The following is a 25,376-nucleotide window of genomic DNA, read 5'->3' as shown; positions in this document are numbered from 1 at the left end:
AGACCCAACACATGTGACGTTTGTCCGCTTCAGGAGTCTCAAACAAACACAACGGCCAAGGATCGAACCCGAGATATCAACAGCATGGTGAGTGTCGCGGATGCTTAAGACAGTTAATCAGACAAGCCGTCGATAAATAGAGAGGCGGCGAGCGGGGAGGTCGATCTTCAGGGTTCGCTGATCGGTGAAGATGTTGTGGATTGACAAGACTGAACAAGACAGGATAGCGCAGGTAAATCCCGATGTTCAAGGCGCATAAGGCAAGAGACTGGAAGCAGAATGACGAAGGGGCATAAGCAGGGTGTTGCGGCACAGAAGGAATATGCCAGGCCGCACAGCTAATCACGGTTGTGCTTGGTCAAAGTCCAAGGTCGAGAACAGTCCTTGGGCATCCGAGATGGATGTAGAGAATGCGTGATGGCGTCAGACCCTTGCAAAACAGCGGGAGCGGGACAGCTGTTGGTGACAGGGGGAGGTTTAGGTAGGCCTGTGCGTGTCTAACAGTGCCCGTTCAGTGTTGGAGGGAAGGGCTGGTGGAATCTACCTACTAACTAACCTACCAATCTTGTTTTGTACTAGTAGAGACTACCTATCTGATCAAGACATTTCGTCAGGGTTATCCTATAATATCTTGACAACGTTGTCGCCTCTTATGCTGAGCACTTGCAGTACAGATAAAAGTTTCACAGGCATGGGGCAAGCAAAGGTTAGGTTTGCACATGCATGGTCACCAGTATAAGAACTCAAAAGTACCGATGACTTGGCGCTGATCGAGCACGAGCCACCTTCCTAGACTACCACCACACCTGCACTAGTGGGTAGCAGAAAAAATGACCTCCTAAATCTTAGGTCACAAAAATAAATAGTCTAAGAGCTATAGTCCAAAGGGCATAAAGTGATCCACTAATTTCGTCTCTTATGCTTCCAGCGGCCAATTTTTCCGATACCCTGAGGTTGCACACCAAACAAGAGGAAGAAAAAGACCCCGCAGACCCAATTTCTACGCGACCCAAAATTACCCGGCGCGTCGCGCTCCATACTATTTGTTTCAATATATTCGCTGCCCTTCTATCCATCGCTTCGCTACGTAATTCAACACCGCCATACGATCTTCGCATCTCCATCGGCGCATGCACCTCGCAAATCATCACAGCCGATCCTCGCCGCGATCCCCCCACCGATCTCTTCCCATCGTCGTACAGCATCACCATCGAATGTAACGCTCACCGTGACTGGTGCAGGGCAGTCTCACCACGATGTCTTCAGATTCATCCCCTCTTGTGTCCCGGCGCCGCTCTGCCAATATCCCCTCTGATCAAAAAAGCTTACTGGAGGGTCAAGATTCATGGGCAGTAGACCTTAGGAACCAGCCTCGCGGCCTGGCGCATATTCCTGATTATATCTTGGAAGCAGCCAAAACAGCGCATCTCGCTCAAAAGAAAACTCCACAATCGAAGAAACGAAGTGCTACTAGTCCTATTCCACCAGCCAGCAGCAAGCGCATGCGAAATTCTGAGACACCACCTCGATCATCACCTGAAAAATCAATACCTTGGAGTCCGAGTCCAGAACGAGATCAACCCAAGCAGGCGGCCTCTAAAAAGATAGCAATTGATACAACCACTCAATCATCAATCGTACAAGAGACGACAAAGGCAGCTGCAAGACCAGGCCTGCGACAGCGACAACGACCTCCAATACCGACATTTCAAAATCCACCCTCATCAGAATCTGAATATGACATGGAAACGAGAATCCCAGACGCCCAACCTCTCAATATCTCAATCAATCAAAATGCGGTTCGTTCCAACCGAACCGTGCCGTCTCCGCTCTCTACAAACAAACCTATGGCTACACCACCATGCGCCCAGCCGAGCAATCCCACACAATCAGGCCAGGATGCAACCGATCCGAATCGAAGAGCGGAAAGGAGCAAAAGTCGGCTTTCCTTCAAGAAGATTTTCGTTGACGACTCTGATAGAACAAAGAGAAATTACCCTGAGAAGGAGCGTCTCAAACCCACAATAATGCCCCCGGTAATCATTAGTTCGAAGCCGACCTCATCGTCAGAATCTTTCATTCCCAGTACATACAATGTACCCGCGACCCAGGAGTCCATCAGAGAGTCTATCGAGGTCAAGGAGAGAGATAATCGAGTGGAGGTGACAATACCCTCAACAGCCGATCAAGAAATTGTGGAAAAAACTCCTAGCCGTCGACCGGTGTCTGCCATAAAACCTAAACCCTTTCCTGGTGCTAAAAGTGCTGCTCACCAAGACAAACCGGCCCTGGAGCAAGTTCGGCAACAACTAGTTCAGGAGCAACAGGTACAGCAACCAACTACACCAACTCCAATAGGCCCGCCACTCATAGCCCCAGGAGCCCCTCGTGAGCCGTTTGAAACATTTGTGCAACATTACCCCGAGTATGCAAGTGACAGTGGCCGGGTGGCAGCAGGCACAAAACTCGACTTCATCACCGCGTGCATCTATCTGAATTACCTTCGCTCAAGAAAAAGGCTTCGAGACTGCTTATACGACGAGTTCATCCGGGCCTTTCCACGGTACTATAAGGAGTACGTGGATAAGACTCAGAAACGAGGCATGGAAGCCTCTGTTGCCATCGAATGGTTTAACGAGCAGAAAGAGCCCCAGGTCTTCAACAAGTTTTTAGTTAACAGTGGCAATCTTAGCCACATCTTGAGGATGTACCCTAACGAGTTTGAAGTGATTGAAAAGATGCTCCAAAATAAGAAAGCAAACGAGATTATTGTTTATACGAGTTCAGAGGATGAGGGGGAGTCGAGCGAAGAGCAAAAGATTGCAAGCCCGGAGATTGCGAGTCCGGTTTCAGTGCGGCCGGACAAGAAAGCTCCAGAAGAACCCTCGCCGCCTGTTGCATCTTTAGAGAGTCAAACGGATAAGACCTTCTCTGAGATATTTCCAGCAGTTGTATCGAACCCTCCGAAGACTACGTTGCCAGTGCAGCCTGAGTCTTCATGGGCCCAAGATTTCATAACGCAAGCACCTCCCCCACCTTCGCCCAAAATCCCCGGAGAATCAATGCCACCGCCATCGTCAATACCAGACCCAGTGCGAAGGAGGGATGAGATCACAGGAACATCAATACAAAACCCAACACCAAGGAGGAGGGATCCTCGACCGATCAGTTATTTCGAGAAGCTTGCCTCGAGAAGCCGCGCCAGTTCGAGTAGTAGTGCCGGCGTTACGTCAACAATGGATGATGACAGAAGACGAGAGAAACTCAAGAAATACTGGCGCAAGAGTAAGTCAAACGAATCGCCAAAGAGTGGGGCGAAAACGCAGGGTGGTCGAAGCAGCAGTGGACGAGCGGAAAGTAGACGTTGAAAGGGGGCAAAGGTCTGTTCTAATGAAAAGCAATGTGTTATCGGAGTGAGTGATTGGGAAATTCGAGCGGGCGTCCGTATATGTTTTTTTTTTTGCTTGAATTCTGATACCCAGAATGTTGAAAGGCAAGCAAAGCATTGTTACCCAAAAGCATGTTCAATATTAGAAGAAGCAGGCATCTTTTTCAACTTTTGAAACGATTACACATCAATAGATATGAAGGAGGCATTAGATCCGTAGCATCGAGAAGAAGAAACTAATATCGGTAGCGGAAAGAACTGTCTATTGTGCGTGGGCAACATAACATATCTATGGTTAAGCTAGCTGGGTTCGACCGAGAAACCAACCTGGCCTGATTAAAGGACTGACAAGTATTGACGACGATGCAGAAGATCGAGAGTTTTTTGTGAAAGGAGCCTGGTTCCAAGTCGCCTCTTCCCCCTTTTCTCCCTCCCCCTTCTCGATCGTTCCGTAAACGATACTATTCCCTCCGCCTCTACTGCCAAAGTCGTAGGTCGTCTCGTTTCCACGGGGGGTATATATCGTACAATTTTTCTTTTTCCTTGGTCCCAATCTTGATCAAATTCCTCGCTCCATGGACACACGCTGCTCATCATCATCCTGTCTTTTTTTTTGGTGTAATTTTGTGGTTTTGGTTCGCCTTTGTTTCCCTTTCTGCTAGCCCAATATTTTTTGTGATTTTGGTTTTGCTGAAGAGTGAAAAATCCCGGGTTGTTGTCCATTTTATGAGTCATCATTCCTGTCATTAGCGGTCATTATAGTTGGTTGTTTTTTTCTTCGTGAGAAGACATCGTTTTTCTTTCTTTGTCCTTTGTCCCCAAGTTTGTCGATTGCCCATCTTCCTACTCTTGCTCGGCAGTCTCAGCAGCACGGGCGGCAGCTTCGGCTTCCTTCTTCTTCCTTTGACGAGCTTCCTCTTCGGGGGTCATGGTACGCAGCTGGAGAGCGTGGATGCCGTTCTCCTGGGCCATCTCATCGCGGAGAAGGGCGTAGACCATGCGGTGACGAGCAGGCTGCATCTTGGAGTTGAAGGCGTCTGAGGTGATGACCACACTGATCACATGTGTTAGTATTTTATGCTCGTATGGAGAAGGTGAGAGTGTATCAGGGATGACAAAGAGTGTCACGCGGGAAGGATTAGATGAGATGAGATGAGATTTTGTGACATGATATGATATTACATGACACAAATGATTCCAAATGAGGAATCTACTCAAGTTTCACGAATTCGCTTGAATCCGTTACAATAGGGGGGAGGTTCAGTTCTTACCGAAAGTGTGTCTCGCCGGAAGTAGTGTGTTCCATTGCCTTGTGGTGAGAGTGAAGGTGAGAATCATTGTAAATCTCCAGAGTCTGCGGGTTGAAAGCAGCAGTGATCTGTGACTTGTTAATACCATTTCTTCTATACAATTGCGAAATAACTGATTCTCACCTTTGCGCGAATCATATCCTCAACAGGAGTGCTAGAAGAGCTCATGGTTGAGAGCTGTCGTCCGACGCTCGAGAAGCCGAGCGCGTATCGTCGAAACATGAGGTCGGGCGGTCTTCTGAAAGAGAAAAAAGAGTGCGTTTCTGCGACAAAAGTTGGACGCACAATTGTCGACTTTGTGAGAGATGTTGAAAACAAAAGTCGACAAAGGGCGATATGCGCAAAGTCGTCCCGGTTTTAAAAGCGAATTGAGTAAACTAAGAATTCGCGGGCGATCAGGTTGATAATCTTTTTTCTGATCCTAGAAACTGTTCGTCCAAAGTGGAGCGGTAATGGATCGACAGGGCGTTTTGCTTTTGGTGGTAGAAGATGCGAGTAAGGCAGGTTTTTTTGTTTTGTTTATGTTGAAAGAGAGTTTCCGACTTTTTAAGCTTTGTCTTGTCGGTGTCCCCTTCAATGTCGCACTGTTCTACTACAGACCAAAATAAAAGGAGTGATGGACTATAGTGGAAGAGAGAAAGAGTTAAAAAGTTGAAAAGAGAATGGGAGCTAAGAAAAAGATAGAGTACCAAGGCGGTTTTAATATAAAAGTCGAGGCTCTGAGGTGTATGGATAGTATTTAGTTATCTACCTATTATAGGAAAAGCAAGACAAGGCTTGAAGTAAAAGTCAACGAGTGAAGTGGCGGAACACGTTCACTTTCGTTTGTCAAGAAACACGGTCCAATACAATTTCAGTGACTGTGAGTGACTGATTTGCTTGCCAATTGACAACTCAGGAGCCCGTTCTCCGTTTTGGTATCAAGTCGGTGAGGGAAAAGTGAAGACGAAAGCAAGAAGCAAAGACAAAAAAGCCAGCCACATAACACATACCGACAGATACAGTACTTACTGTACATACATCATCTCTCTATGTGACCTACATACATGCAGTAGTGCTAATACATACACTCTAGATGTAGCTGTAGCTGTAGCTGTAGTTGAGCTGAACTGAACTCTCTCTCTCTCTCCTATCCTTCTGCAGATGTTCGTCGCAAGCTTCCATTCTCCGATAACAGTATGTACATTGTTAATAGTAGTTAGTAGATATCTAATAATGTACATACAGTACCGACTTGGAAGCGCGGGGACATGAGACCCCCCCTCCATTTACCGTCTTTCCAACAGTCAAAGTGGCGGACAAAGGCTTCGACCCATCACATCGAAAAACATCCCTACATCTAAGAAACCCAAAAACCACCCCCTGAAAAGGGTGGCTCTCGTTTTTAGCAAATGATCAGCCGCCAATCTGCGTCTCAGTCCAGACGGCTGGGTCGGGCGTCGGATGGCCCTGACCGCCCATGCAGCTTTGGAGAGCGGTGAAGCCAGGAACAAGGGTTGTTGTGTTTTTGGGTAAAAAAGAATTTTGTGTTGTTCTAAGAAACCCTGGCTCGTTTTTGGGAGAGAGAGAAAAGAGAAGAGAGTCTGTACAACAAATACAGTTACACACCGTGATTTTGTTACTAGTTGCCAGACACCGTCATTCTTTTGTTTGGAAAATGGATAGCCTATAACTTATCTAGTAACTAATATCACCTTTGGTTCTATACCCCCCCAGCTGCAGTCTTGACAGCAGCCGGGCCTCCATTTTTAGTAGTCCCAGTGGAGTTTTAGGAGTAAAAAGCTGGAGCCCTCTTTTGCTGTAGGTACCGGCCCAAGCAGGCGGGATCTGGCGTGAGAGAGATGGCGGTCTCTGGGATAACATGTACATACATACGTACAGTCAGTCATGTACCGTTAAGACTGCATGGCATGGCATAGCATGGCATGTAACCCACCCACGTATTCGTTTCGTTTTGTTGACCTTGTTTCTCTTTTTTTCTTCTTTTTTTTCCAGGTTTTTCTTCTTGCTTTTGTGCGTCTGAGTTGTTGTCATTGATCAGACCAACGGGTTAGACAGCAGAAGAGACAAGCAAGGTCTTGCTCAACTTGACCCCCAAATAGGTAGAGACTCACATCTCAACAAGTTTGAAATGGCACATGTACCAACAACATCTAAACCCGTAGTAGTAAACATGTCTCTTAATATTGTGTGTGTTGCATTGCAGCCACGCAGTCGAACGGTTCCTCAAGCCTCCCAGACTACGCGGACGCATGGCTAGCTGCCGGAAAGGAGGGCCGGTCTCATCCTACAAAAGAACAAAGGAGAGAGCTACACAGCAACCTTACCTCATTGGCTTCAAGTCTCGACTGTTTCTTTTGTTATTCAGTGAAAACGTGCTGACCAGTGTTCGATGCGGCTTCTGAAAGGGGGTACGTACCTACCGGGGAAACTCATCGTCTGCCCCCGGGGACCGTGAACCGAAACTTCGACGTCAATGAAAAAGGAAAAGAATCCACTCCTAGTTTAGCCTCAGGGTATAAGAAAAGAAGAAACGAGGGACAGAATTAGCAAGACAGTTTATGTGGCTCAATTGATGCTATCAGTCTATCTTTTTTTGTAGTCTTGGCTATCTTTTCTGTTGCCCACTAGACTACCAAAGTTAGAGCTTTCTAAAGCTTCAACTCCATCACCAAATCTAGAACGACTTCACATGTTCAATTGCGGATCATCAATTCATTCCCCTCTTTTTGCTTCCCACCTCTTTGGTTTCCCTTCGGCAATTTGAGCCGGTGAACCTGTCGTAGCAATCCCAGCAAAACTGTCGAACCTCTTGCGTTACCTCGAGAGCTTCGGATTGGTCTTTTTCTCTCTCGCATCGCATCCTTGTTCGCCGAACCCATCACCCCGGTTCCATTCAATCATGTCGTTCGTCCTCCGCTCCATTGCCCGTCGGCGTCATGCTACTGCTACCTTTATCAGCCTCCGTGCCAGAATGCTCTCCACGCTTCCCCGTTTACCGCTCTTCGAAGCGGTTTCTAAACATGACCCCGACTCCAAAGCCGTCGTCCATTCTATCTCCGGTCGAACCTTCAAGTATGGAGAGCTTTTGGGCGATGTGAGTCGTGCAAAGGATCGCATTTCTGAAGCTGCAGGTCAACAGGATCTCAATGGGGAGCGTATTGCCTTTCTTGTTGAGAATAGCTATGACTACGTAGGTGAGCTCATGACATGTGTGACCCTACATTTGCGATAGCAATATTGATAGATGTTTTTATATAGTGACGCTCCTGGCTGCAATGGCTGCGCGTTCCATCGCTGTGCCTCTATCTCCTGCATTCCCTGCGCCAGAACTGCAATATATCCTTAATCAGAGCGAAGCTTCATTGCTGGTCTCGTCTCCGAAATTCGCCTCAAAAGCTAAAGAAGTTCTTGCGACGGAACTAAACACCAAACCGGCGCACCTCGAACTTCAAAAGCATCAAGGTGGGGGTAATCATGAAAAGGTCCAGCTGGGTAATGCCGATCCCGGCGAAGCTGGTATGATGCTATATACTTCAGGCACAACCAACAAACCAGTAAGTCAATGTTGGAAGTAGTCATAATGCGTTATGTATGCTGAAGCTCCTCTTAGAAAGGAGTCCTACTGCCACAGGCTGTCTTGACAGCTCAGTCTCGTTCTCTCACTGAAGCATGGAACTACTCACCCTCTGATCATCTCCTTCATGTTCTTCCACTTCACCATATCCACGGCACAGTGAATGCCATTCTCACACCTCTCCTTGCCGGCTCTACAATTGAGTTCATGTTCCCCTTCAACGCCGATGCTGTATGGAAGCGCTTCTCATCACCCTTCCTATCCAACGACACATCCACGCCAAAAGAGAAAATCACATTTTTCACAGTCGTACCCACAGTATACAGCAAACTTCTATCATCGCACAAGAGCCTCCCCCCTGATATGCAGGAAGCTTCTCGCAAGGCTATATCTCCAGAGAACATGCGCCTTTCAATATCCGGATCCGCCGCTCTCCCGACCCCTATCAAGACTGCTTGGAAGGACCTAAGCCACGGCAATGTCCTCCTTGAGCGTTATGGTATGACTGAGGTTGGTATGGCGCTGAGCTGTGGGCTTGACTTCTCCGATCGTGTAGATGCCAGTGTTGGTTGGCCATTACCGTCCGTTGAAGCCCGTCTGGTGGATGTCGACTCTAACGAGGTGATCAAGGAAGGAGAAGAGGTTGATGCGCAAGGTCGTGAGCGCTCTGGAGAAATCCAGCTTCGTGGACCAACCATCTTCCGCGAGTATTGGCACAACCCATCAGCAACAGCGAGCGAATTCGTCGAAGGCGAAGACGGGAAGGGGAAGTGGTTCAAGACAGGTGACGTTGCAGTCCGTCGACCAGTCTCCTCGGCCAATGCTGCCCAACCCTGGACTCATGGCCCCCTTTACTTCATCCAAGGCCGCAAGTCCGCTGATATCATCAAGACAGGCGGCGAAAAGGTGAGCGCTCTAGAGGTTGAGCGCGAACTCTTGTCCTTGCCTCAAGTGTCTGAGGCAGCCGTCGTGGCCGTGCCTAGCGGGCAATGGGGCCACAAGGTCGGCGCCGTAGTGGTGCTAGATACAGACGTTGTGAAGAAGTGGTCTGCGCTCGATATGCGCCGAGCTCTCAAGGGGCGTCTTGCAAACTACAAAATTCCCCAAGTGATGAAGCTTGTTGATCAAATCCCACGAAATGCCATGGGCAAGATCAACAAGAAACAGTTGGTCAAGGCTATATTCCCTGAAGACATAAGCGGCAACGAGAGCTAGAAGATAATTATAAAAAGAAAGACTGCAAGGTTGGGTGGCCACTGTACAATATCATGATATATGGAAAAATGTGGAAATTAATAGCATTCGGCTTTTAAGTATCAGAAACTTGTGTGAAGCTATCAGGGTTGGCTGATAAAAGTACAAATCTATTTTTCTCCTCCCTCTGGTGGCTGGCCTTCTTACTTGGTAATGCCACTAGGGAAACAGCCCGTCCTAAGCAACGCCGGTATAATATTGAACCAAATGAAATCAAGGATAAGCTGTGGCCATTCCGGAAATATCCCTGCCATGGTCCAAGCCGGTATTTACCTTGCCCTGCCGCTTCATCATCAACCAGTCGTTGACCTTTTGCGAATCGCCGAGTGAGCGGCGCCAAGTTCAGAAACGTGAAATGGTCATTATCGGATATCGTGCTAAATCAACGTCGTGCCCTCGCGTAACTAGCCTCACGCTCTTAAACAACGTGCTTGGCCTTGGCCCTTGTGCTTCCAGAGTGAGCACTGTCGGTGTGACCAGAGAACTCAACCTGCTCAGAAGCGGGCAGCTCGAGAACCTCCTTGAAGCGACGTCCAATAGACAGTAGAATATCCTTACCCTTCTCCCCGCTACGGCCCTTGCCACCAGCAACGTCACCGTCACCTCGGCCGGGAATCGCCTTTCCTATGGTGCGAGTCCAGACGCCGATACGGAAGAATGCTTTGCGGACGTTGACGACAACACCCATGACTTCGCCATCATCCTCGTTCTCAAGAGTCTCGCCAATAGCGCCCATCATAACTTGGAGCCAGAGACGGTCGATGTCGATGTTGCGCTTGTCCTTGTACTGATAAGACCACTTGCCACCATGCTTGTTCTGAGGGTCCTCCCACTCGGGGCGAACACCTTCCTTGAAAAGGTGGTAGTCGGACTTGAGCGAGAGTTCGGAGACGGGGGCAACGTTGTTCTGAAAACGTTAGGATTTTGTGGAGAGAAGTCAAGTTTTGGACTCACATAGACGCCCCAAAACTCTTCAACAGAGTCAAAGGTGATAACTTCCTTAAGGAGATCGTTCCAGTTGTCGCCCTGTAGTTGATGTTAGTATCATAAAAAATTGGTGTATATTGTGATATTTCGCACCTTGCCGCTTGGGGGCTTGGTGAACCAGAGAGTCCACTTGTTCTGAAGAGGGTGCTTGACGTTGAAGTTGTCCTTGTCGTGGAAAACAGTCACAGGCTTGTCATCCTTGACGTCGGAAGACTCTTCATTGCCAGCGGGGTCGACGGGGATAGTGGTGAGGTCGACCTGCTCATCCATCTTGGGGGCTTCTGTTGCGACGGCAGCCATGGTGTCTGGTGTTTCTCGTGAGAGCGAGGTGCAGATGAAGAGTTTCGCGAGATGAAAGATCGCGGGGCAGATTTAGAGGATTGATAGCGGAGGTAAAGGCGAGCGGTGCAGAAGTGGGGCGAGGAGGGAAGACGATTCGAGCAATTCCTTCCTTTTGTTAAAAATTGGTTGCAACTTTGCACCAGGCAAGAGTCGCGAGTATTTGAGTAATAGGGAAAGAAGTCTAGAAGTGACGTTTGACACGGAAGGTGCGTAGAGGATTTGTGTCGCGAGGCGCAAGTCAAAAATTCTGGGTGGTGACCTAACTGGTAAAAGCAATTTACTTCCTTCCTAAGAGGGCTATTGAAGCCATGAGATGCCTGGTTTGTGCCTAAAATATGAGGCAACATCTCTTTTTACTACCAAATCTGTTACTATCTCCAAACGTTTCAGACAAGCGATTCTCATTTGAAGCTCCTTATCGACCAGGTATTTGCATCAATTTAACCAGGGTCAGTAACAAATACCAACTGAGGCTGAAGTTGAAAGTTGAAACTCTATGGTTTCAACTTGAGCTTTACGTGCCAAGGAAGATCCCTTTGTCCCAAACCATATGCCTGGGATTTAGTCCATTTCTCAGCCAGTTCCATTTGTACATACTATCCATTCTTTGACAAATCTACCAAGCAAGGGAAAAAAGAACAGACAGGGAACACAAGGGGTTCTCCTTCTTTCTTTCGTCTGATTCTTTTCACTCGGTCAGGCTTCAGATATCCGCAAATGCCAACAAGCGAGGATGGGATATCCACAGAGTTACAAACCTGACTGACTTTCAACTAGCGTCAATCGGGCCTCGATAGCTAACTACAGAACTCAATGCAACTCAACTACATATGACGCAGTGTTGTCAGTCACGCGGATATCCGATTCGATTAGGACGTATTGGTATCACGGAGTACAGCTATTTTTTGTTTTCTACCTACGTATAAGCCCACGTCAGGTCAGGTCGTAATTTTGAAGCTCACCAATGCCAAAATGATATGCTGTGCTTTGCTCATTTGCATGCGCTGGCATATGAATAGGTACTTAATTATCCAAGTCATCACTCACTGCAACTTCATGGCCCCCATTTACTCCACTTACAACCTGTTTAACATGCTTCTTCGTTTCTTGAGTCGTTCATGCCTCACACCATTTCTCATGCAGGTTGGGATCTAGACAGACATTCCTCAAGCGCCAGCACAGCTACGACCAACGCCCAATTATAATTTAGCTAAATCAAGGGACAAAGAAAAAAGGCACAAACCCAACTTGTACAAATGTACAAACGGTAAAAGCGGTTTCACGTAATTCCTTTCATCCAGTCAGCTGCTTCCTCCTGACCAACTTGTGCCAACTTAGACATTTACTGCGTCACTTTCTCCCTTGAAATGAATGAGGTGTCCAAGCCTCGGATTAAGCCTCAAACCATCACCCACATTCACCACTCACCATTCATAACCAGGCTTAGTTTACCAGGGGCGGGATTTAATGTGAACTTTGCTTGCCTCTATTGGTTGTTTTGTAAACATCACTCGTCCCACAAACTGAATGACAACTGGTGCACACCCGCTTCGTCACGTTTTCTACACCATGATTCTGTCCCAATGATCATCAAAGTCCCAACGCTAGCTTCTCATGCACGAGCTTCAGGCACTGGTTAACTGGAATGCGAGCACGTCTCACACCCTCAAGATCCTCTAGTCTAGCTCTTCTAAGCCCCTCATTCAAAGAGCTCATCCGAGACCTGCGCGATCAGCCGTGGGTTGACCAGGGTGGGCATGCCGATGCTTTTCGTCCGTCCTCATGTCGACCTGACCAATGTACCGTATTCTCCATATATAGACCAAGTTATAATAAGCCCATCTCCCAGCAAGACAAAGAAAGCTTCCCTCCCAGGCACACCACCTTGAACTACCTCTTTGTTACAAACATTAGAGCCTTTCTTAACTTTACTACCACATTACCTATTCATCATGGAGCCCGAGACTAGAGCCACTTCTTCCTTTGAGAAGGATACCCATAAGACAAAGAACAATGCCTCCAAGGGCAAGACCAGAAGCAATTCTCTCTTCACTATCAGCTCTGGCTTCACCTTCTTTGCTGCCCTTCCTGGAGGATCGAGTTCATCGTCTTTCAGGTCATCCTCTTTCCGATAAATACCCAACACCAACTCTTGTCTTGTTCTCTGTTCTCTGTCCTTCGTTTATACCCCGTCCTTTTGTTTAATTGTTTATTTCCCTATATGCTGGATTTACTAGCTCAGCTCATTTGACGGCAACCTACTTGTTTGATACGACGCACTAGCCTTTCTATGCTTTACTTCTCGTACCACAATGAACGAGATACAATCCTTTCAACCTAAGCGTCGTGGTCTCAACTTTAAGCAACTCAACCAAGACTTTGCCGACGAACAGTACGAAGTTTTCCTTAACAAACTCAATGTCGAAGTTTATGTCGTCGCACAGATGGCCTTCCTTCCTGGGGGTAGCGCTGGGCCAACTCGGAGGTCTCCTTGGTTGAGACAGTACCCGGAGGAGTTTATCAAACATGTCGAGCTTGTGGCACATCCAGATGCACGCTCGGGGCACTGGGAGAAGCTCATTCGGCACGGGGACGAGAGAGTCAACCTGATTGTTGCCATCATCTTCAAAATCATTGACAAGGGCATATTCTCGCCGCTTCTATTTGGAGCTGATCCGAAGCTTTGTAAGACACTTCAGAGCTCCGATACCGAGCTCATCAATGCTGAAGGTATGTAAATCAATACATCATTCATTGAGTATTATGCTGACATCGACTCAGGATTCGAACGCAGCGCTGTTCTCTCTCACACATCCAGAGCGTGGCTCCGGAAGAATAACGGAGAGCCCCCTCTCTTTTGGCAAGAGGTTGACAAGCTGTGCTGGCAAACTTTGTCAATGTTACTCCCTCTCTACGGCTATGTGGAAGAAACCGCAATTTCCAAACCCATCCCGAAGACGGAACTATACCAGTCACTGCACGATGTGTTTGCACACGCTGGTTGGATCAGCGTGTGCATGCGCATGTCACCAGCCGTCATCTCAATAGACTGGAATATTCCCGGAGAGCCATTCTCGGCAGAACTCGTCAACAACTCTCAGGATGCATACGAAGCTTCAAAGAAGGCAGCCATGGCACACGAAGCCTCGGTGGAGAAAGCCAGACAACGCATGAGTCTCAGGAGGTCCGGCAAGCCCAAAGCCCATATTAGGCATGTCAAGTCTGCTCCCAGAGTCAAGATCACAGTGACGCCAACAATGGTTCGTCACAAGCCTCTACCAAGAACAATGAACATTAAGGGCGTCACATCGTATACTATAATGAAGCCCTCTGCGGTATTCTATGAGGGATTCAAGCTTGAAGGGGATGAGAAAAAAGCATACACCAGTCTTCCAGACTACATCCAGAAGCTCCGAGACCGCAACTGCGTGCCAGAGAAAACTGTCATGGCCATTATGGCATTTGCAGCCATTTGGCTGTGGGTTTCGTTTACCACCTCGGGTCAACAAACACAGCAGATAGTGCAACAATGGTTGCAATCGGTACAATAGTATGGGGCCATGCCATAGGAAGTCTACGGTGGGATAGTGGGACCTTGAGTGTAGCCATGTGGTGCGTGAGGGTTTTGTTTCCTTGTTTCTTAACCGGTTGGCTGATAGAGAAGTGGGTTTTGGAGTTTCGGTAGTTTTGGAGATCAATTGTGATAGTTAGATATTCATATTGGCCATGAATGTAGTATTCTGAACGACAATTACCATGATCTAACCACGAACCATTGTGCTCCGCTACAAGTGAACCCATCATACTCAGAATGCAAAACCAACCTTAGTAAAAGCCCACTGTGAATATTAAGCAGGCGGAAAGAAAAGATTTCAGTGCTAATATGTAACTACAATTTAAAATTCAGGTTTCATTTTCTTTTTTATACCCATGGATTTTTGGATGTTCCAAAGGAATTCTGCAGGGTAAGTTCCCCGCCTCCCGAGTCCCCATGTCGTCTGGATATGATATTCTCGATGTGCTTGTGGCCCAACAACCGCGAATCATCGCCACAAGCTGATTGGCTTCCGTAGCTCAGTTGGTTAGAGCGTCGTACTAATACTTCATTCCGAGTGTTCAGTGATGCGAAGGTCTCAGGTTCAAGCCCTGGCAGAAGCAAAAGTCTCTCAGTGCCCATCAGCTTCCTTTTTGACCGTTTCAACGATTCTAATATGATCTCTTTGCTGAAGAGTAGCTATAATATGGCTATTGTGACACTGGAGTCCAACGGTGATGAGGAGGGGAGAAAACGACAAGAGATGATCACAGAAAAGGCGGGTCTGATCTTGATGATCAGATAAGATTAGTGAAACCAGTGCACATCATGACACCACCTTGATGTACGTAATTCCTTGTTAAAGACCCTCAACAATGTAACTTCCCCTCATTGAAGATGCATATCAATATCTCTTTTGCCTCTCGATCAGCCCATCCAGCGCTTATTGCGCGAAAGTACCTCGACTGAGATAGTTCCTCCTGACTGACTCGAGTATAATTAACACATGGTAGTATGGAGGTCACGTCAGGTCAAGATCAAGTCATATAGCAGGGGAAACCCACCCAGCCGTTCAAGTTGAACACGATAGTCCTGACCAGTTTGTTGTTGTACTCAACACCCAATATAGAGCATCTGTTGTCTCCTCTGTCAAGGTCGGAAGAGTTAAAGGGCATAAGCCTGACGTCCAAGCCAAAGACTCAAGAACGTGGCTGCTCCCTGCGCTCTCATGCTCGACAAATCATTTATGAGCTGTAAAGCCTATCGTATTTCTAAAATAAACAACGAAAAAACCGACGGGTTGATTGTGGTAACGCAGCAGAGCGCAGCCATGCATCGCGAATAACCAACCACCGAGCAGACTGGGATAACACCAATATTACAATCAAACACTCGAGAGACAAAGACCGGAGAATACGAGAAATCCACGAGGTACCTTGCAGAAGCAATCACGATTCCCATCAATCAATTGTTGGAAACGGGTAACGACATGCAGTAGTCAACTGCCGCGTGGCTTTGATTGAGAGAGGTTGGGTATGCGTGGATTAGTTAGCTTGTGCTACTATACCCAGGTAGGTACTCGATAATAGCATGCAGGACTTGGCGGTTTACCAGATGGGGAAGTGCAAACCATGGAAGGGGCTGAGATTGCAAAAGTAGCATCGAAATGTCTTGATCTGTGTATACGAGTCGAGGCTACAGATAGTAGTTACAGCTTACAGCAGTACAAAGTTTAACCGGGCCATCCCGTCCGCCCGCACGCCAACGGCCTTGTATGTGTTTCAACTTATTAAGGGACCAGACTTGTTCGGGAGCTACCGATCTGACTATGACCATCAACTTTAATTGGTATAATCAATTAAGCAGCAATTGTATGTTGCTCTCAAATTGGAGGAATTGCACAAGATATCAACAACAGATTGCCAACAAATAGAACAACTCTCAAAGTCAATCCGTCTTCAGCCTCCCGTCCCGTGTCTCCCGTTGCCAGCCACCCGCCTTTTTTGGGTCTTTGTCTTCGGAAGAGCTTCAAGGGTGAGATGGACAGCAACACCCCGCCCCCAGCCATCCCCCAGCCTCAACTCGACGAGGTGAAAACTGTAATCAGCGAGATATATCAAGTTTTATATCCTTGCTAGTAACTTCAATTACCCCTATATCACTTTTCTAGTATGACTTTACTCGGTGCAAAGTGTATCATAGGAAGATATCAACTCCGAAGCTCACCCTCGAGACGACCGATTTGTGATAACGTCGAGGCTGGTAATCCAAGATGAGCATGGGGGTAAAGCTTAGCTTCCAGGGTGTAAATAGCTCTCTAACGAGTTAGAGGCTCATAATCCCTGTACTGCCGTAGCCAAGGCAGATGATGCCAGTTTCCAGCTTGAGCTGCCTACGTTATCAGCCCATGAATGAAACCCAAGATATTTTCTCAACCTTCTTCTCTCTGGTACCTGCAGACCGCAAGAAAAAAAATCTTTTCTTCAATTCACTCTTCACCTCCAATTCTGCACAGCATTAGACTAGTCCGGCAGCTCGCAGGAGCCCTAGACAAGTAAAGGGACCCGCTAGAATACGCTACGGACTGGATCTCCATCTCCATCTTCTAGGCTGGGTTTGGGCTACTAGCGCCTAATCGGTTCCCAAGCTTCGTTCGGTTCGCTTCCAAGCCTAAACAAGGCCAAGTCAAGTCAAGTCAAGCAAGGTCTCGCTTTTATCTTTTTTACCCGCCTCCAAACGTGCGATTCAACGCCTGAAATCCATCGTCCTTTTTTTTTTGCTTGTCATATTTTTTGTGTTGGCCCAATCACACCGCTCGTTGCCGTCAGCCTTAGTTCAAATGTCTACGCCATACTGGGGCCAGTTGCCCGGACCAAAGGTCGTCCAGGGCCATAACCGCCGCAGGTCTGAGTCGGACAACTATACCTATAATGCTGACCGTAGATCTTCGCTCGACGTTGCCCCAGTTCGCAAATCGAATCGTGCTTCTTCACAAACTCAGGGCACTGACGCTCTTTCTGAATCTACCTTTAGTCCTTATGATTCTCCTACCACTCCTGGTTTCGCTCCTCAAGGTCTAGCTCCTAGACCATCTTCATACCGCCGAGACATCTCTACTGGAGAGTCTTCCAAACCACGCTACAATAGTCGACAGCAACAAGACTACGACGAACCATTGTCGCCTGCTCAAGAGGCTCCTCGTGGTCCTCCTGTGAACTATCGCCATCCATACGGTAACGGCGGTCCTTCTAATACCCACACCGCTCCCAACGCATCTGCTTCTTACGATCCTAACCCACAAGACGACGATATGGAAGACGACCAGTACCAACGCTCCTCCCAAAGGACCGGAGGTCAAAGATATGACCAAGGCCAAGATGATTTCTCAAGACGAGGTTCGAGCGCCAGCGCATACGATCAATTGCCTAGGAGAACAACAGGCGGGTCATCCAAACGTCAAAAAGCGTACGCAGACGACCGATCACCCCTCCAAAGGCTAGAGTTGACGCTCGATAGTATGACCAAGGAGGAAAAACGCGCCCGAGTCGAAGCCGCCGAAAAACGCGCCAGAGCAAGACAGGCCAAACAGGCTGGAAAGCAACCCGCAAGCGGCCCGCAAGTACAGCAGTCGCATGAACGAAAACCCTCCGTTACATATAGCGAGAGACGTCCATCAGGCGGTGGAGCCTTCTTTTCAGCCGGACAGCCTTCGGCGCACAGAGATGTTTCCCAAAATTACCCCAGAGATGCACCAAGAGATACCCAAAAAGATACACAGCGCGATGTTCCACAAGACACCTACCAAGACATTCCACCACAGAATGCGCCCAGAGAAGAGACTGCTTCTCCGTTTGTGTACCAGGAGCTACCTCCTCAAGTCACTGTACAAAGAGGTCATTCGCATCGTCGTCGCAGTTCTGTTGCGCAACGTCCAGCAGATGACATGACTTTTGGATCAGGCGCATTGCGACAGCCAGAAGAAGTTGAGCCTGCGCCGAGGCGCATGGATCCTCAATCTGCTGTTCCTAGAACCGTTGAGCAAGACTCTGGTATTCCTCAGCGCAACCTGAGTTTCCGCGAACGAGCGGCTCGAGATAACGCACAGCTTCCTGAACCTGCGCCAATGCCAATGCCAATGCCAATGACGCAGACCCAACCAGTCCAGCCAGTTCAGCCACCTGCACAGAGCGGAGGTTTCTCTCTAACCAGAAGTGGCAGCAACAAGCTCAGGAAACCACCTCCACCCGATCTCAACTATCCTCGCAGAGTGGTATCGGAAAGGCGCGCTCCTGCTGGACCCCCTATTTCAAAATACTGCCACCAGTTTGATGATGATTACTACTATGACGACCAAGATGACCTACTTCCTTCTCGACAGATTCCCCAAGAACTTCCTACCCGACAGAATACCCGACAAATCACTCAAGAACTTAATGACCGTTTCATTAGGGAGAAGGAGCTTCCTCCCAACCCTCCACAGACCACAGAAGCACACGAATACATACCGACTCATCAAGAGATGCCTATGCCTGGTGATAACCAAGGTATCAAGAGACGTGTTACTGATCCTGCCCCTAGGGTTCAGTATGCCGATGAGGATGAGTTCATCCCGCCTCCCCAACGCACCAAGTCTATTGGCACTAGACTGCTTGGCAGAAAGGACGACGATGGAACCCAGGCTCAAAACCAGGCGGCTGTCCTCAGGAAAGCCAACCGGGCAGACAGCTTTTCTTCTGAAAGCTCTGAAGGACACCACGTTTCCAGAATGGTATTCAAGCAACCAGAAGAAATGGTTCCAGGTGACGGTCTTTATCTACCGCCTACATGGCTAGACGAGTGGAGGAAGGGAACTGTTGGTACCTTGTCTGGGACCTACTTGGATATTCAAGATGGTCCCATGGATGAGCCAGTCTCACACCAGGCTTGGTGGGAGCAGGACAAGAGGAAGAGCTTCTCTGAGCCGCGAAACGCCGAGGCTTTCGATGGCGAGTATGATGAGCAAACCCCTACTCGCTTCAAGCCTGCGCTTTTCATGAAGTGTGGTCCTCTTTTGAGATATTGCGGAATCAAGCGCGAGAAGGTTCCCAACAGAGCTGGTAATCTGGCTGAGCGAGAAATGTGGCGTGGCAGTATTATGATTGTCACTCAGGATTCCGATTCTTCATATGACATCGCACCCACGCTGCGACTCTTTGTTCAAAATCTCGACTTGCTGCCTGCACCCCCTAATAGCATCAAGGGGGACCTCTCTCCCGAGTACGTCGATCCCATCGCTGGTCATCCCAAGGTGGGCCGTAGAGGAGAAACCCTCTATGTGCGCCCCGTGGAGCATTTAGAGGAGGCAAAGGATCTTTCTCGCGATGAGACTGATGCAGGGATCTTTGAGCAAACCATCACCCCGCTTGAGCTTCCCGGTCCCGATGGTCCAGTTGATCTGCCCGGCTCATTTGCTAACCGCAGAAAGCGGGCAGGCGCTGATGGCGAGAAGGTCCAGAAGTACAAGGACATCAGAGGTTTCAGACTCCATACTGAGCGTGGATGTACTTTCTGGCGCTTCAACATCGAGGTTGAGTTGCGTGAGAACCAGCAGCGCATTGCCTACCGCATCAACCGTGGCCCTGCCACAGGTTTCTGGGTCCCTGCCAAGGGCGAGACGATGAACATGATGTTCCATAGCTGTAACGGCTTTAGTGCAAGTGTGAAGCCTGATGAGCTGAGCGGACCTGACCCTATGTGGCGCGATGTGTTGAACAACCACCAATCTCGACCTTTCCATCTTATGATTGGAGGTGGTGACCAAATCTACAACGACTGCGTGTCTAGGGAATGCAGCCTTTTCAAGGAGTGGCTCAACATTCGCAACCCTATCCAAAAGCACACTGCCGCTCTCACGCCTGAGATGCAAGATGAGCTGGAAACTTTCTATATGGAGAGGTACTGCATGTGGTTCTCTCAAGGACTGTTTGGTCTCGCCAACTCACAAATTCCCATGGTCAACATGTGGGATGATCATGATATCTTTGACGGATATGGTTCATACCCACACCACGACATGAAGTCCCCAGTCATGAGTGGTTTGGGTGCTGTCGCGCACAAGTACTACATGCTGTTCCAGCACCAGTCTATCATGACTGAACTGGAAAACACTGAACCAAGCTGGATTCTTGGCAACGAGCCTGGCCCATACATCAATGAGCTTGGTCGCAGTTTGTTCTTGTCTGTTGGCTCAAAGGTCGGACTTCTCGCTGTTGATTGCCGCACAGAGAGGACGGAACATGATGTTGTCTCTGATAAGTCATGGGAGAAGATCATGAACCGTCTCTACGCCGAGGTCCGCCGTGGTCAGGTCGAACATCTGCTGGTGCTCTTGGGCATTCCTATTGCTTATCCCAGATTGGTCTGGTTGGAGAATATGTAAGTGATTAATGACAATATTGATAAGGACGAGACTAACTTGTTTTTAGCTTGACCTCCAGGCTCATGGATCCCGTCAAGGCACTTGGACGCACCGGTGTCTTGGGTAAGGCCCTCAACAACATCGATGGTGGTGTTGAAGTTCTGGATGATCTCAACGACCACTGGACTGCCAAGAACCACAAGCAGGAGCGAGCTGTAGTGATCGAAGACTTGCAAGATCTTGCTATCGACAAGTCTCTTCGAGTCACTATCCTGAGTGGTGACGTCCATCTTGCTGCCGTTGGACAGTTTTACTCCAACCCTAAGCTTGGACTTGCTAAGCACAAGGACCCGCGATACATGCCCAACATTATCTCATCAGCCATTGCCAACACACCACCTCCTGATATGCTGGCCGATGTGCTGAACAAGAGGAACAAGGTCCACCACTTTGACAAGCAGACCGACGAAGACATGATTCCTCTCTTCCAGCAGGGAGTTGATGGCAAGCCAAGAAACAACAAGCATCTCCTCCCTCACCGAAACTGGTGTGCCATCCGTGAGTGGCAGCCAGGTAGCACACCACCACCTACACCTCCTGGGTCTTCTGATGGAGAAAGTGCTGCTCCTAAGGGTGGCCTTCTCCGAAGGTTGTCCCTTTCTAGGAGCAAGTCTACATCTTCTGATGCTCGCCCTGACTTTAACAGAGAGACTGTCCGCGGTGGATCTCGACCCCCAGTCACCCGAGGAGGTGGTGGTTTGTTCCGCAGCTTGTCGCGACGTAACTCGACAAGCTCCGAGCGTCCTCCTCCAGCCAAGCTTCAGCGATCCATGTCTGTCGACCAAGCCCCTGAAGGTAAGAAGTCCGGATTCTTCGGCTTCATTCGACGACCTAGCCAACGCCGTGCTGCTGATGACGGTGGCATGAATGGAAACTGGGCAGACCAAGACCCTTATTATGACGACCCGGACTACTATGAGGAGCCTCTATCCCCTCAACGCGGAGGTCCTGGTCCTTCGGGCATGAGAGGTGGCGCCGCCTACGACGAGTACACTGAGGGTGACGACTCATACTTTATGGCAGCCCGGCCACTCCAGCGAGCCCAAACTGTTGGATCGCGAGCCATGTCACACTCGCGAGAGGCCGTGGGTCCGATGCAGACTATGCCTCGCCCTGGGGACTTTCACAGGACACCTACCGGCCTTTCAACAAAGCAGAAGAAGCAGGCAGACAAGTACACTGTTGATCTTGAGGGTGGACTGGACATCACCCTGAATGTCGAGATCAACCCCAAGGACCCCGCAGGTATCACCAAGCCATACAGACTTTTGGTACCAAAGCTGTTCTATGACTACGAGAACGAGAACGAGAATGATGCAGGAGCCGTTCCTGAACGAGACCCGGAAATGGCTCAGGCTGGAGGCGCAGAAACTCCAGAACCAACTGGGTTCAAGAGACTTCTCAGCTTCCGCAAGAAGGCCAAGAACCATCCTCCACCAGAGGATAACGATTATAGTGAAGACGACGATGATGACATTGATGTTTACCGCGTAAGATAAGTCTTAGAAGCTATCTATCTGCGAGTTTTTGATCTTTTTGCATATGACTTATTTATATGCCCATGGGCATTCGGATGGAGTTTTGGGGAATGTTTAGACATGATTGATGTCTTTGGATAAATCTAGCTTTTAGTACATACGGCCGTCTCAAAAGCAGGCGTGTATAATTTTGGTTCAAAATATGAATGAAACATGAGCGTTTGTCTCTTATCTCAAAAGCTTCCATTCTTGTCCCCTGAAACGTTGTAGTTTATCGCCGCTAGAACCCCTGAATAGCGGGGGTATCCAGGCGCTAATCCCGCTCCAATCCGACCCCCGGAATTTCAACCTGCAGGTGCGGGAGGGTAGTAAAAAATAGGTTGGCGAATCATGTTGTAGCACAAGCTCAAAGCTACGTATGTATTGGTTTCTTTGTGAGGAGAATAACAAGTTCAACTTGAACACGCGCTCTCTTTTTTTTCCTTCTTTAAAAAGTGAATTTCTTACTTTGTGCGACATTGGACACGAGAACGGCGATACAGACCCGATATTAAAAGTGCACGGGACGAGACTAGCCTTGTTGACTGAAACATCGTCATTCGCTTCACTTCAAGGGGTCCTCCTTGTCCCTTGAACCGTCGATCAAGGCAGGCCACCTCGACGACGAACGAACAACCATATTCTCAACAAAGCACGATACGACAGACACCAACTGCGAAACTCTAGGAATCAGCCTCTCGTGTGCGGATTCTAGGGCATGGCGCCATCATGTCGCGCCCATATCAGTATCGTACCAGTTCCACAATCCCAAGGAACATTCAGTCAATAGGCCATGTGTTATCAGCCCACGCACAGCAGGCAGCGCACCAGCTAAGAATATGGGCTTCCGGTCCGGGAAAGCGCATGGCTATATCGACGGGTGAACGTGTTATGCGACGGTTACAGCGTAATTTGACTTCAAGACGACTGCTGAGCTTTCCTCATCTGCTGGTGTTCTTGTGGCTTGTTATACTCCTGTATGGAGAGAGATGGGTATTTAATAGCAAAGTCACAAGTTGCGATTGGGACCATTGGGAAAAATGGGTATGTTGAGCTCTGTTGCAATGGAATAAAGACTGACGATCACAGCCGAAAGATGCGAAACCTCACCACCTCGTCTTCGTCGCCGATCCTCAAATCATCGATCCTCATTCCTACCCCGGCCGTCCCTGGCCTCTTAATCCTCTGACAGTTCTCATAACCGATAATTATCTACGACGTGGTTACCGAGCGATGCAACGCCGTCTGCACCCGGACAGTTTATTCTTCCTAGGCGATTTATTCGACGGTGGTCGAGAGTGGAAGACACGAGAGGGCAAATTCGTCGATCCGAAATGGGGAAGGGGTCGTTCCAAAGATGAAAAGAAGCTCGTCGAGTCGTGGCACAATACTTATGGCGAGGATTTTTGGTTACACGAGTACGAGAGATTCGGAGACATCTTCTTTGAGCACTTCAACGACGGAGGAGAAGTACCCGGGTCATGGCAGCGTGGACGAAAGCTGGTGGCCAGTTTGCCTGGAAACCATGACTTGGGCTTTGGTGCGCAGGTGCAAACTTCTGTTCGAGATCGATTCGAGGCATTCTTTGGTGATGTTAACCGCGTTGATGTTATCGGAAACCACACTATTGTTTCTGTCGATTCGGTCTCTTTGAGCGCTGATACGTCAGAATACAAGAAACAGCATGACCTGAAGCCCATCTTCGGTCCTGTGAATGAGTTTCTGGACGGTGTCAAGACGTTGAAGCGAAAGGCAGTCGAGGAGGAACTGCGCCATTACTACGATCTCAAGGGAGGTCTGCGTTATCCTCATAATGTTGAAGAGCTGGACAGGTCCAAGCCGACTTGGGGTAAAACTACTGAAGCAGACAAGGATGAAGGTCCCGAGTTTCCCACGATTCTTCTTACTCACGTCCCGCTATATCGAGCCCCTGGAACACCCTGCGGTCCTCAACGAGAACACTGGCCACCGACGACACCTCCCAAAGGCCAGAAAGAGCCTGTTTTCCCTGACAATCGAAACGCCCTCAGTATTGTCGGGGGCTACCAGTACCAAAATGTTCTCAACGAACTTGACTCAATCAAGTTGGTCAAGAGCATAGGAAACATCAAGCATGTCTTTTCAGGTGATGATCATGATTACTGTGAGGTAGTACACTCTGACGCCAAGGAAAACGTCCGCGAAATCACCGTCAAGAGTATGAGCATGGCCATGGGTGTGCCTACGCCTGGTTTCCTCATGGTCAGCATGTATAACCCTGTTGATTCAAAGGGTAAACCACTTCCTGGAGCACCGGAGCAGACGATTCAGACGCACATGTGTCTTTTGCCTAACCAGATCCATACTTATATGGAGTACATTGTCTTTGGCGTGGCGACTCTCGTTCTTCTAGTCGTCCGCGCAGCACTTGTTCCCGCACTCTCACTCACCCCCTTCGCCCTCGAACCCGAGAAACATTCAGCCTCGAGTGTTTTGCCTGTATACAAGGACAAGATGGATCCTCCCGAAGCTTCATCATACCGCAACACGACATCATCTGGTACTTCAGCACACCATTTCCCCTCGCGCGCAGCACCGCGGCACGGGAGGAGTGCATCTCCTGTCCAAACATCAAATCGATGGCAGGCTCGACGCGGAGGACGAAATGATAAGCGTTGGGGCTGGGGGTCTGCTAGTGGGCCACGCATACACCTCGACGATAACCTCTTCACCACCGGCGTTCAAGATAAGCGCATTGGTGGTAAGAAAGCTCTTGGGGTGATTGGTCGTGAACTATGGACCACGGCATGGCGTGTGGTTTGGATGGTGCTGTTGTTTTTTGCATATCTTGCATGGAAAGGATAGATCATGCTTGCGCATATGTATATAATATTCTCACAGTATATTGCGTTGATAGGAGAAACATGGGGGAAAAGTCCAATTTTGGATGCTGTGCTCACACCGAGCATTTTTATATGTATCAACAGAAGTAATAAAGAACGAGATGAGAATTCATCTCGAATAAACACA

At 48.7% G+C, this 25,376-nt stretch overlaps 7 protein-coding genes and 1 non-coding gene across 8 annotated transcripts; 6 read left to right on the top strand and 2 right to left on the bottom strand.

The window, feature by feature from the left end:
* Positions 1-1,256: 1,256 nt before the first annotated feature.
* Positions 1,257-3,368, top strand: FPOAC1_000300 (uncharacterized protein; the record flags this gene model as incomplete). The annotated part of the gene is made up of 1 exon (XM_044844916.1): positions 1,257-3,368. The coding sequence occupies one exon, from the start codon at positions 1,257-1,259 to the stop codon at positions 3,366-3,368; it is 2,112 nt and encodes a 703-aa protein (XP_044710832.1).
* An 863-nt stretch (positions 3,369-4,231) lies between these two features.
* On the bottom strand, positions 4,232-4,866 carry FPOAC1_000299 (uncharacterized protein; the record flags this gene model as incomplete). The annotated part of the gene is made up of 3 exons (XM_044844915.1): positions 4,232-4,442; positions 4,660-4,766; positions 4,822-4,866. The coding sequence occupies 3 exons, from the start codon at positions 4,864-4,866 to the stop codon at positions 4,232-4,234; spliced, it is 363 nt and encodes a 120-aa protein (XP_044710831.1).
* Positions 4,867-7,600: 2,734 nt separating this feature from the next.
* Positions 7,601-9,490, top strand: FPOAC1_000298 (uncharacterized protein; the record flags this gene model as incomplete). Its single annotated transcript, XM_044844914.1, has 3 exons — positions 7,601-7,895; positions 7,960-8,255; positions 8,312-9,490. 3 exons carry the CDS (start codon positions 7,601-7,603, stop codon positions 9,488-9,490), a joined length of 1,770 nt encoding a protein of 589 aa, XP_044710830.1.
* A 457-nt stretch (positions 9,491-9,947) lies between these two features.
* Positions 9,948-10,816, bottom strand: FPOAC1_000297 (uncharacterized protein; the record flags this gene model as incomplete). The annotated part of the gene is made up of 3 exons (XM_044844913.1): positions 9,948-10,436; positions 10,484-10,555; positions 10,610-10,816. 3 exons carry the CDS (start codon positions 10,814-10,816, stop codon positions 9,948-9,950), a joined length of 768 nt encoding a protein of 255 aa, XP_044710829.1.
* Positions 10,817-13,170: 2,354 nt separating this feature from the next.
* On the top strand, positions 13,171-14,409 carry FPOAC1_000296 (uncharacterized protein; the record flags this gene model as incomplete). The annotated part of the gene is made up of 2 exons (XM_044844912.1): positions 13,171-13,588; positions 13,640-14,409. The coding sequence occupies 2 exons, from the start codon at positions 13,171-13,173 to the stop codon at positions 14,407-14,409; spliced, it is 1,188 nt and encodes a 395-aa protein (XP_044710828.1).
* A 512-nt stretch (positions 14,410-14,921) lies between these two features.
* On the top strand, positions 14,922-15,016 carry FPOAC1_000295. Its single transcript has one exon. It is a non-coding gene; the product is annotated as a tRNA-Ile (tRNA).
* Positions 15,017-17,232: 2,216 nt separating this feature from the next.
* Positions 17,233-22,349, top strand: FPOAC1_000294 (uncharacterized protein; the record flags this gene model as incomplete). The annotated part of the gene is made up of 2 exons (XM_044844911.1): positions 17,233-20,807; positions 20,858-22,349. The coding sequence occupies 2 exons, from the start codon at positions 17,233-17,235 to the stop codon at positions 22,347-22,349; spliced, it is 5,067 nt and encodes a 1,688-aa protein (XP_044710827.1).
* Positions 22,350-23,096: 747 nt separating this feature from the next.
* FPOAC1_000293 (uncharacterized protein) lies at positions 23,097-25,211 on the top strand (the record flags this gene model as incomplete). The annotated part of the gene is made up of 2 exons (XM_044844910.1): positions 23,097-23,411; positions 23,457-25,211. The coding sequence occupies 2 exons, from the start codon at positions 23,097-23,099 to the stop codon at positions 25,209-25,211; spliced, it is 2,070 nt and encodes a 689-aa protein (XP_044710826.1).
* Positions 25,212-25,376: the final 165 nt, after the last annotated feature.

The sequence above is a fragment of the Fusarium poae genome, chromosome 1 (assembly GCF_019609905.1).
Source record: "Fusarium poae strain DAOMC 252244 chromosome 1, whole genome shotgun sequence".
Taxonomy (NCBI): domain Eukaryota; kingdom Fungi; phylum Ascomycota; class Sordariomycetes; order Hypocreales; family Nectriaceae; genus Fusarium; species Fusarium poae.
Note: the sequence above shows the minus strand (reverse complement) of the source record. Positions and strands in the feature narration are given on the sequence as shown.